This window comes from Crocodylus siamensis, chromosome 13 (genome assembly GCF_052110815.1).
Source record: "Crocodylus siamensis isolate JL-2025a chromosome 13, ASM5211081v1, whole genome shotgun sequence".
NCBI lineage: Eukaryota > Metazoa > Chordata > Crocodylia > Crocodylidae > Crocodylus > Crocodylus siamensis.
The window spans coordinates 24,382,107-24,395,475 of NC_143407.1; the positions used below are offsets into that span (position 1 = coordinate 24,382,107).

General features: G+C 43.5%; 1 protein-coding gene across 4 annotated transcripts in view; it reads left to right on the forward strand.

The window, feature by feature from the left end:
• The window catches only part of SPNS3 (SPNS lysolipid transporter 3, sphingosine-1-phosphate (putative)), a 69,665-nt gene extending 63,580 nt beyond the window's left edge, over positions 1 to 6,085 (forward strand). For all 4 annotated transcript variants that reach the window (XM_090026590.1, XM_090026589.1, XM_090026593.1 and 1 more), the window contains exons 13-14: positions 1,975 to 2,146; positions 2,625 to 6,085. In XM_090026590.1, coding sequence (XP_089882716.1) covers positions 1,975 to 2,146; positions 2,625 to 2,689 — 237 coding nt within the window. In that variant the 3' untranslated portion in view covers positions 2,690 to 6,085. The remainder of the gene's footprint in view (positions 1 to 1,974; positions 2,147 to 2,624) is intronic.
• Positions 6,086 to 13,369: the final 7,284 nt, after the last annotated feature.

Consider the following 13,369-nt stretch of genomic DNA (forward strand, 5'->3'; position numbering starts at 1 on the left):
GACTAGACAGCTGAAATTTGGCAAGGATAAATGATGAGGAAATTACCTTTTTAGTTTTCCTGAGAACTGGTTTTGATTGGAGACTTTGAAAACTGGGAGCCCAATCCTGGTACTTATTTGGGGTTTAGGGATAGTGGGATGTTCCAGACATACAGGTCACCAAAGGCCTCTGAAATGAAACACTGCAGTGTGGACAGACGTAGAAAGCCTTGGACTGTGTCCCAGGGTAAAGGTATATACATCTGATCTGTGGATCTTTGGTACTTAAATCAGTAGCCTAAAAGATGCCCAACTAGTGCCAGCTGTAGTGGGGAGTTTTGTGGTAGTGACCTTGACTGGGACTATTGAATGTGGTAAGGGCGCTCCAAGCTGTCAATCTAGATATTTCTTCTGGTCTGCAGCTTCTGTAAAGTCTGTTCCCTGGGCCTCTGGCATCTGGTTAGATATGACATGCAAAATACTTTTCTGAGAATAATACCTTTTATGTGCAATTCTCTTAAGTTGTTTACCTGAAAAGCACCAAGAAAAAAGTGTAAGCCTTCTGTGTCTTAACTCAGGCTTGACTCAGGGAGCTGTTTGCATGATAATACGTAATGAGGGACTTATTCCCCAGCAACCTTGCAACACTCCAAGGAGCCGATTTAATAAGTATATGAATAAGGCTCTTGTGCTTCCATTTGGGATTTTGGGCAAGGCTCAAGATGTTTAGATAACTTCCGAATCAGGATGCATTGCTTATATAACAACACCCCCATCAGCCCTTATGAAGTCTACTTGTCTCTGGTCTTGTTGGTCAGACAAAGAATTGTTTATATTCAGCTCTTGATGTTACATGCTTACTTGCTTGTCTTGCTTTTATAGTTTAAAAATAAGCACTGGAGAGCCGGTAAGTGGCCTCTTTCAAGAAGTCTATATTTTGTTCTCTGGGCTCCGGAGACTTCCTTACTGAGCATTTTAAAATTAAATGCATTAGAACTGCATGTCAGCTGTAGTGTTTGCTACAGCTCCCAAGTGCCTGTTTACTGTTAATCTTGCTCTGGTCTGGGTAAAGTGCTATAAAATAATCATATCATACTAGGGTGGCCTTAAATGGCTCCAGTTTGTGTACTTCAAGTGAGTTAGCTTCTTGGAGTTATAAGGTCAAACATAGGAATAAAATGTACAGCCTCTTATATTCAGCCCTCATTCTTGCTGTGAGATTTTTTTTTTTAAGATGCCAAGGAGTAAGGTTAAATATGGAGTTTTATTGGGCACCTTGGGCACTTGTCTGTCTTCATAACTCCGTTTCATTCAGATTCGTTGTGACTCCTACAGATGCTACCCGCACTTCATGCACAAGCTGCTGCTTGGACCCTTTCCATGCCATTTCTGTGTCACTCCTTTTAATGCTTCTGATTCTAAATCAGACTTGCTTCTCACCTTTACAATCTTTCCCTTTCCTCTTGAGCATTGCTTCCCACTTCATCTGCTCTATACCAATAGCAACCTTGATGGCCAGATTATTGAGGAGTTATTCATCCTTAGTCAAGGCCCAAGGTACGAAAGTGTTATGATAAAAGAAGTGATTCAGACCTTCATGAAACCTGACACAGCCTAAGCTGGTTCTCTGTAGATGGAATAAGAACACAAAAATGAGTTCAAGGTTTTTCCACTGGCACTTTCCTATGTCTGAAACAGGGAAAAGACTGGGAACTGCAGTGAGAAGTTGTAGTTGCCATCTTTTTCTGTCTTTTGTAACTGGAACTGCTGGACATAAGCAAACCTAGGTTCATAAGACGTCGAGGACGAAGGGATGTCAAGTTACAGTGTACGTCTAGGTATGCAGGGCACCGGATTTAGCACATATAGGCATCAAATCATGCTTTCTTATCTGCTCCTTTTCTTGTTAGTGCTTGTTCTGAGACATGCACACTTCAAAGAATGAGGAACAAAAACCTTTGGTTCCAGGTAAATGACATTGTGTTCTTTCCCTAGATCTCTGATACCATCCAGAACAATCATGTTGACTCGTACTTATGGCAGTTTCGGAGCCTGCAATACAGCTTCATCACATGTTCCTTCGTTGGAGTCTTTGGGGGAGGCTTTTTCCTTTTGACGACCCTTTACTTTGATGAAGATCGGGAGGAAGTTTTCCAGCGTTGCAGAGGTTCTGTGTGCATCTGATTTCTCTTAAAGCCTGTCCAACAGCCCTTTTCCTGATTCCCAAACTAAGATTGGCGCTCAAAGTTGCAGTGTAAGCCAGACTACTCCATTCCACCAAGCCCCACAGCAAAAAGTGATCAGAACAGACGGCTAGAGTGTTAAGACTCTTATGTCTGAAGTTAAAAATAATTTCCATTATTGGCAGTTTCTCAAGTGTGGTCTGCAATAATCTGCAATAAGCAGCAGTAATAAGGTAGCTTGTTTGTAAGTGCTGCACGCCAAATAATCTTAGGGTCTTTTTTTTCCCCTCCGGTCAAGACACCCTATGAGAAGAGCTGTTCCTGGGTTGTACAACATTTCCCTTCTTTCCATAGGAGGGTGTGCATTGTAGGTGTAAAGCTAGAGAGCAGGACACATGCTCCTTCATCACAAATTCTCTTTTGATCACCTGCTGCTTTTCTGACTTCCACTCTGTTTTCCAGGCATTGAGAACAAAGGCTACGTTTCAAATGAAGAGGGCCTCGGGGACGAGTTTCCCAAGGAGTAAAGGAGCTTCTGTTCCCCGCCCCCCACCCTCCCAGTGAAGGTGCAGTTGGAGGAAGAGGCCAAATCGCAATCCCTCCATATGGCAGCAAAACCTGAATACTAATTTTTATGACGCTTTTGACTGAGAGTCAAAAACTGCTATGGAATTGGCATATGGTGAACCTCCCCCCATCTGCGAAACTGGCATGAGTGATCTGAGGAGGTTGGTGGCTCTGAAAGCCAGGAATATAGAGCTGTCACAGACATGACTATTATCCCAAATAAGACAGTACATTTTAAGGTGGAATATCTAGTAGAGATGGGGCTGGGGTTCCTGTGAATTCTCAGAAGGATGATATTTGCTTAAAGGATGTGGAGAACACAGCCAAAGATGCAGTCTTCTCCAGCTCTTTTACTAATAACTATGGAAGTCAAGAGCTGGCTGACTAGTCAGTATCTGGTGCCAAGAGGAAAGAGACACGAGGTACCTCCATGAAATATATTCGTGGCCTCTTTATAATACTGTGGGACTCTTGTGAAGTACCATTATTCATGTATACCACCACTTAAATACAATGATACTTTCTGTTTTTAGCTTTGGCTACCATCTGGACCATCTCAGAGCTATTGTTCAGATACCTCTTTGTGGATATTGTCATGGATGATTGTCTTCCCATCAAAGGGCTGTGCTCACCTGCACTGTATTGTGATCAAAATGCAGATGTTTTCCGCAGCGTCCCAGAGCCTGAGATTTCTTCCTCACTGAATCTTAGCAAGTTCTGGCATTATCAGCCTTTCACATAGTACTGCCCCTCCCAACGAACAGTATGAAACATCAAGCATAACAAAACAGGGCCAAGTGTGAATAGCTGCTTGCTGTTGTAAACTGAGCACGTACCGATGTGTGGGTTTTGTTTTGTTTTAAATCTATTCTAGAAATTGATTTGAACTCGGAAGGCCAAACTTGGTTTATACGGTGCCATTGCCCCACTGACTTTGGCATGGTAAGAGTTGGAGCAGAACTTGATGTTCCCTAGAGTTATAAATATCTCAAATTTTTAAAATGTTCAAGTCAGTGAAAATGAACTTGGAGAGCTTTCATCATTAATCAAATAAATGTCACAATGCAGAACTATCCAGGATTCTCAAATACTGAGCAGTTTCCAGGTGGTAGGAATAGCAGATGTTCTTCCACTGACATTCTCTTTGGAAAGTACATTGCTGCGGATTAGAAGTATTGCAGTGATGGATTCTCAATACTAAGAAAAAGTTTTGGAATACTTACAATACCTACACAAAGCCACACACAGCAGCTTTTCCTGGCATTTTCCAAATGCCATGTGGATGTCAGTGCCCAGACTGAGATTCTTCCTTCATGTCTGGCTGAAGTGAAGTCTGTAATGGCTTCATTTTGCTATTTAGACTGAGGAAATTGCTTTGCTATGGCACTAGTTCCACCAGTTTTCCTAATGTCATACAAGTTCAATGCCTCTTTATGGGATGGATTCAGAAAGACTGCTGCTTTATTAGAGCCAGTCCCAGGCATTAAGGAGTTGGCCTTTCAGGAGCTTTAGTAAAACTGTAGTTGTGCAATGTGCTGTGTGGACACACCAGGGGTGGGCAATTATTTCGGGCAGAGGGCTGCTTACTGAGTTTTGGCAAGCCACTGAGGGCTGCATGACAGGCAGCCAGAGGCAGATAAATATTCATTTTCTAAAATTTTCAGGGGCCCTGCGGGCCAGATAGAATGACCTTGTGGGCCGCATCCTGCCCACCCCGGGATACACCCAGATGTCCTGGCAAGTTGCTGATGGGTGAAAGAGCTAATTGTTAGAGCTGATTTATAGATGATCATACAACAATGTCCTCACTAAACACAACCTTCAAGACCATGAACTTATGCTCAGTCTCGGGCTGACATTTTACTCAAAGCAACTTGATGATTTTTTTTGGAATGCCTTCTGTATTGGTGGTGACCCTGTTAATAAGTTAATCACTTTGCGTGACTGTCAAACCACCACTAAATTAAGCCGTACTTATAGGAGTCCTGTGGAGGCACACATTTGATATGAATGAGAGGCCAAATAGCTCCTCTGCAGAAGGCTTGAACTCCTTGGAAATGGACAAGTGAACATTTCACTGCAGTTTTTCCAAAAGCTAGCTGGGGTTTTTGTCAGGTTAGATAGAGGTTTTTAACTACGCTTTTACTGGATCCACCCTGCTAAATGACCAGATATTCTGAGCTATGCTCTAGCCTCTCTGGAGCTGGCATCCCCTTCTGTCTTGCTGCTCAAGCTGTTGATTCGGGGCTCTTGTATATGTGTGAAACTGCTGTGGGATCTCCAAAACTGTGAAATGATTTCTGTGAGCTGTTTTCAGGCTCGGTACAAGGTTTAAAAAGTCTTTAACGTCCAAAGCACTTCAGATGTATTTGATCAGATCTTCAGTGTTTCTTCCCCTTGCCCTTCAGCTACCACATGCAATATTAAACCAAGTAAGTATTCCCTCTTAGATGGGGTACACGGAAGCAATCTGACTCTTGAAAGAATAGGTTGCAGTTAAATTAACAGCCGGCAACAATACTTACAGTGAGGAGCTAGAGACACAGGTTGGCTCCACAGAGGTGGAGGAAGTGGATTTCTCTCTCTGACGTCCAGAATAAGAGATCTGCAGGCAGGTGGTGTCATATTTGCCATTCTCTAGCATCCCTACTGTTGGAATGGAGGGACACTTCTGTTCAGAGTAGGTTCATGCCCGGTTCATGTTGGCTAGAGAGGGAAAAATCCCTCTTGGAACAATTCCTGAAAGCGCAGGATACAGAGGATGTAGCAGTTGATTTGCTTATTCTTAGTGCATGAAGTGAGACAAGGAAGAACACGACATTGAGTATGGTGGGAAAATGCTACAGACCAGACTAGGGACAGGAAGGATTGGGTTCTCCCCTTCACTTTACTCCAGCCTAGAAAGTTGCCTGTCCTACTACTTTTTGGCCCAGTTCAGTAGTGACACTGGATATGTGTAGAGGAGCTTGATATTCAAAGCCTTTTTTGCTTTTTTCACGTGCCTTTAAAACAGAGGAAGGCTCTTGCTGTAGCATTTGGACTTTGATTCAAACACCAAATTCCTGCAGTTCATATCTATGTGGTACTTGTTTAATGCTCTCTGTACTTGAAATGAAAATGTATCAGGCATACTTAAGTCAGTGTGAATTTGATTCAGCTGTATCCAGTTGCCTAGAAGATGTTCTGTCCTTTCCACTCTTGTTCATTTATCAGTTGTATTTGTATTTTCTACAAAAGTAATATCCTATCTTAATCCTCCCCACTAAAATAAAAATAAAGTGCACCATTCCAGTGAATGTAGCGTCATCCCACAAGGCTGGTAAAGACCCCAGCACATGTGGAGATGGTTGACTGTTGTCTCGGGTTTCCGTGCTGTTTGTGCATACAAAGGTTTTTAGTACTCCATGCAAAAAAAACAAAAAATAAAGCAAACAAACACGTCCTTCTCTCCCTCCCTCCAAAACATTACCTTCAGCTTGATGTCACAGGGGTGATGGAGTAGAAAACAGCAAGTCCGAATCTCCAAATCAGATTCGGCGGAATCAAATTGGGACAGTGGTTCAAATCACCGAATTGAATCACCGTCCCCAAAATCGGCCAAATCCGAAGTGAATACTAGCTGCTTCGCCCAGGCTTAGTTGTCATTACAAACTATTGCTAATGGCAAACCTTTGTTGTCCAAGGGATGGCCCTGTGTGTCTTCTCCTGAAAAGCTTTACAATACCCAATAGGAAATCTAACTACTCATGGCAGTGGTGCAATGGATGGAAATGGCAGTCTGTTGCTCTTATAGGTAGGGACATACCAAATACATGATTTCACAGATTTCATGGAAATCGTGTAATTAGCAGTCTCCCATGAAATAGCCGGTTTCCCATGAAAAAACGCAGAGAGCCGGCAAAAGCCTAGAAGGGCAGGGGGAGGGAGAAGGGAGCAAAGAGAAAAAAAATCGAAGGCAAGCTGCCTGTCTCCTGAAGCTGAGGCATGGGAGGGGAGAGAGATGGGAAAGGTTCCCATCTCTGTCCCCAGAAGGGGAGGTGGGGGGCAGGAACAAGCAGGTCAAAAGTCCCCTTCTCCTAAAGGTGGGGGGGAGGGAATGACATGATGACAGGTAGCTAGCTTTACACTTCAGTCAGGTAGGTACTGTTTAATTGCCACGCTTAAACTATTTGTTTTCTCAGTAATTACTGCCCTCTGCCCCTTGAAGAGGGTGATAATGACTGAATTAACAAGCCAGGCAGCTCTGGCTAGGGCTTTCAATCAATGCCTGGGAGGGGTGGGACTTGCGGTGCCCCTCAGCCAATCAGAGGTGGAGGTGGGGGCTGCTTTTTTTCCACCTTCAAAAGGCAGCCCTGGCTGTGATATGGCTGAGAAATTGAGAGCGCTGGCCATGGTACAGCTCGGTCTCTTGAACGCTCAGATCAAGCGTAGTGGCTTCTCAACCTGGCAGGGGAAATACCATATATCTCTGTCTAAGAAGGCAGTTTTCCTGAACCACACTCCAGGAGAACTGATCTTCTGGCATGGTTCAGTACCCATCCAGAGGTTCAGTGGCTTTAAAGTTTAAACCAGTTTATGGAAATGAGAGTCTTCTCCCTTGCTTGCTTCAAGGGCCTTATGGCTAAGGGCAAGCAAAATTCAGGGTCATCCAAACCCCAAGCCTCCAGGCTTGGGCCTGCAAGTAGGGTACCTGCCAAAGGTTTTGGAAACATCTAAAGCCCCAGGTGCAGGTGGAGGATGTTCGCCAAATAGTAGGGCCACTCACGGTTCTGGACTCATGGATTTGGAATTAGTTTTGGTTAATTTGACCTCAGATACAAATAAAATAAAACAAATAAATAAAAATTGGCCACCGGGGCCTGCGAATTTGGTAGGTGCGTCGTTACCTGGTTTAGAATTATGCATGGTGTAGCTTGCTTTAAATATTCCTTGTTCTCTTCCCTCTACCTGCTGGCAAAGATGAGCTACCTACCAATGGCAGGTTGTTGAGCAGCACTGATCTGATGTAAGAAAAGAAGCGTTTGCAGAGATCAAAGCTCATCCTTCATTTTGGAAGATAGAGTTCAAGAGTGTAAAACAGCTACTGTTCTCATTGCTGTTTCAGTTTTGTTTAAAAGAGAATTGTCTTGGCTTAAGACAGACAACTTAGACCTGACAGAGGTGGGTAGCAATGATTCCTGCAGCTCAGCTGGTTAAAATCCAGGGCCTGATCTAATCTCAAGTCTGCCAGGAATGTGGTTCAGCCCATTTCTCTCTGTGAACCCCTTGCTTGTTGTTGGGGGAAGGTTAACCTCCTCCATGAATTTCCATCTCCTAATCGGCGGAGAGTCATGTGATGACATCTGTTTTGCAGCCCAGCATGTGCCTGATCTTTTAGACTGAATTTTTGTGCTAGTGGAAGGCATTGAATTGGCAGTCCTGGAGAGAGTGCCCAGTCCTGGCCTGCTGATCTTCTGCTACAATAACTCGGAGGTTTTACACCCCAGCCATGGGAGTGAAGTTGCTGTGAAAGAATCTGCATGTCTAGACATCTCCCAGATGGAAGAAGTGTATTTATTACTCGTCTTGCTGATGAAAGGTGGATTCTCTTGAATTGCAGCAGAATCTTTTTCATGTTCTGGCTTGTAAAAGCTTGACTAATGCAAATGTCTGTGTGGAAGGGGAGAACTTGATAAAGAGCATCTAGAACCATTGTGTATGCTGTGTCCCAAATACTAACGGCCTTACTAAAGCAAAATCTGCCTTTCAGGATTTAGTTACATATAGTGCCTGAGCTGCCAATAACTCCATTTTCTCATTGAAGCAGAAACTGATTCCTCCACTCCTTCCTTAAGAGAGAGATCCTGGTAAATAATCCTTGTAGGGATGCTGAGGGAGAACAATGAGCAGGAAACTGCACTGTGTAATCCCAGGTCTGGTTCCAGTTCACCCGTTTACATTCTGATCTCTGGTTCTTGCCAGTAATCAAACGTTTGAGCTAATTTCTCACCAATACTGATAGAATAAGGATTGATTGGCCTGAGGAGGTAAGATTAATTGCTTGCTTCTGCTACTTGCAGCTAGTTGAGTTTTGCTTCCTTGCTGCAGAGGTTGCAGAAGTTAGTCTCTCTTTCCTAACAGTGCACTGTTGTTGCCATTTTGGTGGGTGGGGAAGGTTATCTTGTACAATTTGCAGTAGAGAGGAACCAGTTGTTCCCATCTTCTTGCTTAACTAGTCAGCCCAGCCAGTATACCCTAGCCTCAGGTAAACTAAATGTTGAAAGGAATGAATGTTTTATGTTTCTCCTCAACACTGACAGTCACCTTGTTTCACTAGCCTGTGATGCAACAGAGCAAGAGACAGGGGATTCAGTGAAACCTTAAATCACCTAGCTTCTCTGAAAAACCTTCATCTAGATTGACAGATGTTTTACATCAGAGAGCATGGACCTGAAGCCCTCCTGTGGTGCTGTTTTGGCTTGTCATGCAACTCTTAGGGATCCTATGAAAAAAATTCCCATTGTTTCTTTAGACCTAGTGGGAAGTAACTTGCTTTCTAGTGTGGTGCACTGGGCAGAAGCCCTTTTCCAGAGCTCAGTAGCTCAGCTACTTAGCTTCTACAAGTATTCTTGGAAATGTGCAAAATGCTAATGACATTATGTACTTAGGCAAAGAATAAGAGGATTCTTACAGAGCATCATTTGCATGCCACACACTTAGGTAGCTCTTCCACCTCCACTCCTTTTTAGGGATTGAATTGAACTGTATTTGTAGAACTAGCTGTGCTTTTAGGCTGTTTTTTCAGGATATACAAAGAGTGGCATTTAACAGTCAGACAGCTATATGTTTGCTCTTATGCTGGGAGAGTTAGAAGGGGAGTGGGCATTTGACAACTTTACCGTGAGACAGCCAGGCAGCATGAACACTAGGGGCACAGACAGAAATGACGATTTTATCTGATCTGGCCTCAGAAAGCAGCCTACAGCCATGACCAAACAAAAGTACATGGCTGCAGACTGCTTTAAAAGAGCCTGATCTCACAAAAATCTGAACCCTCATTGCATGAGGGTTCAGATAAACACACTCCAAAATGGAGCACGTTCTGTAACTTGTGTCTGCAGAACTCCCAGCTTGTCACTGTTTTCAGAATGGGAGAGAGAAAGGGAGCAGAGGGAGTTTTGTTTGAGGTATTTTCAGCGGGCTCTGGAGCGTGGGGTGGGTGGACTGAAGTCCACCTCCAATCCACCCACCCCACCCTCCAGCACTGGCTGGGAAACCTCAAGAATGACCTCCCTTTGCCCCCTACCATTCTGAAAACAGCATTGGAGCTGAGAGGGGGGGAGTCAGTGCTGCAGACTCCCAGCAAGCAGCTGGAATCCCCAACTCCAGAACGCAGCAGCGAACTTCTGTTGGGTCCAGGGGATTGTTGCAACTCATAGTGCTTTCTGCAAAGCTTCACCAGACCTAGAAGGTGGACGTTCATGTTTGGATTCACTGCTGTGCACTTTCAGCGTGTGCTTACATGAAGAGAATTGTTGTGTGCATGGCGTGTGGCCAGATTGAGCTTACATTCAAGTGCTAAAAATGTTAAAAGTTTTGACAGATTTGTAGCTAGTATCACAATTGCACTCAATTGCTGCAGGCTGGCTGCGTCATCCTCTCTAGGTTTAATTTAACTCTGCAGCCTGAGTAAATAGCATAGTATTTACATGACTTTTGTAATTCTGTGGACCCTCAAGAGTGAGGCTTTCATATTGTCAGACATGGGTATGGGAAAGCTGCAACTCCCAGATTCCTCTGCAGAGAAGTTGAAAAGATTTTACTCAAATCTCTTTTAAAATCCCTTTTTAGACCTTCTTCTTTTTGCAGAACACGTGAGTTAAAATGGAAGTGTATGTATGTACAGAGACAATGGGCCTGGCTCAAGCTCAGTCTTGAGTATCTCCAACCTTGCGGTAATCAAATCCAGGCTAAGAGCGGGTGACTTGTTCTCTATTTCTGTGATACTTGCTGATCTCAGTGGGCATCTTTACACATGCTCTGGGCTGGGGGTTTAATTAGAGCATTTCTGGAGCTGTTTGGGCACCTATACACATGCCCAGCACCTGCTCCAATGCATTCTAATTAAAGCACATCAGAGAATAGCAACCTTGGCGTCTTGTGTATTCCATGTCCCATGCCATTTTGGAATGCGGGGACACTGAATACACATGATGCCGAGGCTGCAGGAGCAAGCTAATTAGAATGGTCCAAAAGACTCGATCCTCCAACGCATTTTAATTAGACCATATCAGAGCTGGCATCGGGCATGTGTATAGGTGCCCAGTCACTTTAGACACTTTCAGCTGTGGAGGAGTCCAGATAAGCATCAAGATCCAAGATTAAATGCTGTTCATATTCAGGCCTTGACAGCATTAAAGAAGTACTTCTTCAAATCTGGTCTTGGCATGGGTGGAAATGCTCCTGTGTGCATACTCAACCATTGTAGCGTGCTACTGCATGAAAGCATTAAGAGAAATGAGCCAGTCTCTTTGCCCCCCGCTACTCAGATAATGGAAGTCAACGGCACCAGTGGTGTAAAGCTGAACTTCAAAATTCTGCCTCAGTTTCAATAGCTTATAGTTATGATTAACAGGCCTATGGAGTTGTCCAGTACCTGAGCAAACATCTCTGCCCACATTCATCCATGTTACACATTGGCATTCAGCATGGTCAGAATGCCAGATTCACAGTTCAGCCTATTTAATAGACACTTCCTTGGTTTTTGCTGTCCCCTGACCCTTAAAATATGAGTTCAGTGCCTCAGCCGGGCAGTTCTCAGAGGCAAAAAGTGACGAATCTTCTATTCCCCAGAGTGCCAGAAAGGAGTAAATAATCCTGGTGTTGCTGCCCCAAAGTGCTGCTTTTCAGTATACAGTCTTTGCAAAGGTTCAGTCTCTGAGTCCCATCCATTCGTGTGGGCTTCTGGTGTGTTTGCCAGCAATGATGCTAATTAGTGCTGACTGTGGAAGTGACTGACGTGGTCACGCTTCCCACTAGGACCTGGAATGAGATCACCTGCTCATTTCATACAGGCCAGGAAAACCATCAGATGGAAGTGCCTCTGGGTCCCCACTGAGCTGGGCTGCATTCAAATAGATGAAATTTGGCTGCCTCCCATGACCAAATCAGCCAGTCAGCCTTTATAGGTGCAGTTTGCTAATCTTGCATTTTCCTGTAATTCTTTTCACTGTAATCTGATAGTCTACAAAGTTGATGTGAGCAGAGCATGGAGAGGTTTGCCTTGATATTACATTGCAGAACATAATTGTATACTTATCACTGTAATTTAACACTGGCTTCCCAATTAGTCCCTTTTAATATGTGCAGTTGGCTGTGCCACTGTTTGCAACAAACGGTTATAATTTCTGAAAACTGATTCAGGTTCTGTGAAAACTCTAGAGGTATAAATTACACCACCCCCAAATACAGTAGTGTTTTATTTATGGAGAACTAGATGTATAACTGAATGCCAATAAGCTGAACCCTGCTTATGAATTGGTCTTTGAGGTTATGCATTACCTCCATAGCATCAGGCCCCTTGTAGGCCATGATTCATGTATAACAAGCTATAGGCCTGTTATAGTAGAAGGAATAACTATACTTGACCCATATAATGCTGAATCCCATTTTTTGCCTTGCTCTTGTAGTGCCATGCATCTCTTCCTGCACCTATTCTACTTTTTGTTTTTTTCTTTTTGATTTATTTTCTGTGTTGTGGTATGAAAACCTAAATTCCTCTTTTGGAAATAGGTTAATGGTTTTGATTTTCTTCTGCAGTTGAAATTGGGGGCAGTAAGTCAGGAACCAAGAATAAATGGGAACAGAAACAATCAGTTTGAAAAGTTTGGCTTAAAGCTAGGAGTCTAAACCCATAAGGAAGAGCCTGAGTCAGTGGCCTGATTTTTTTCAGGTGGGTGAAATAACCTCTACACCTTAACAAGTCACAGATGAGCTGCTGCATGATCAGCACTTGAGGAAAAATCAGTCTACCTATAATTAAGAAAATAAGAGCTAATCTCAAGCTCCCATTTTTGCAAATCTTGATTGTAGGTGTTTTACTTAGGGTCTCTCTGACCTGCTGAATGAAGATATCTCTTGGAAAGAAAATATAGGCCAACCAGCACTTGGTTGCTTTTGACATTCATTTAATTTGTCTCAGAAAATTGCAAAGTTTGGTATAGTATGGGGGAGAGGGAGAGCAGTCCTTAATGGGACTGGATTGCTTTTCTGCAATGCAATCTAGTGCTTTTGTTCCACTCTAAGTGGATTTTACCCTAGAAGTCATTTGGAGTTATGTGGCTAGCCTTCCTGTCACCATCTTCTATGGGGAGATTGTTTTTCTGTAGTGCTTTCCTCTCCTGAAAGACTTACAGGACAGAATTGTTTGCCTGATCCTTTAAATGCGAAGGCACGCTTCTGAGAGCAAATGGTGATGTGAATTCTACCCCTAGACACATATGTGTTTAATCTGGGTTCAGATATGCACTCCTACCTGTTATCCTGGTCTCACTCTATAGCCTTTTCCTCTTCTAATAGCATGTGATTACATATGATTCATCATCTCTTCCCAAGCACATGCAAGTGGAAGAATGTCAGGGAATGAGGCAGATGCAGTTATT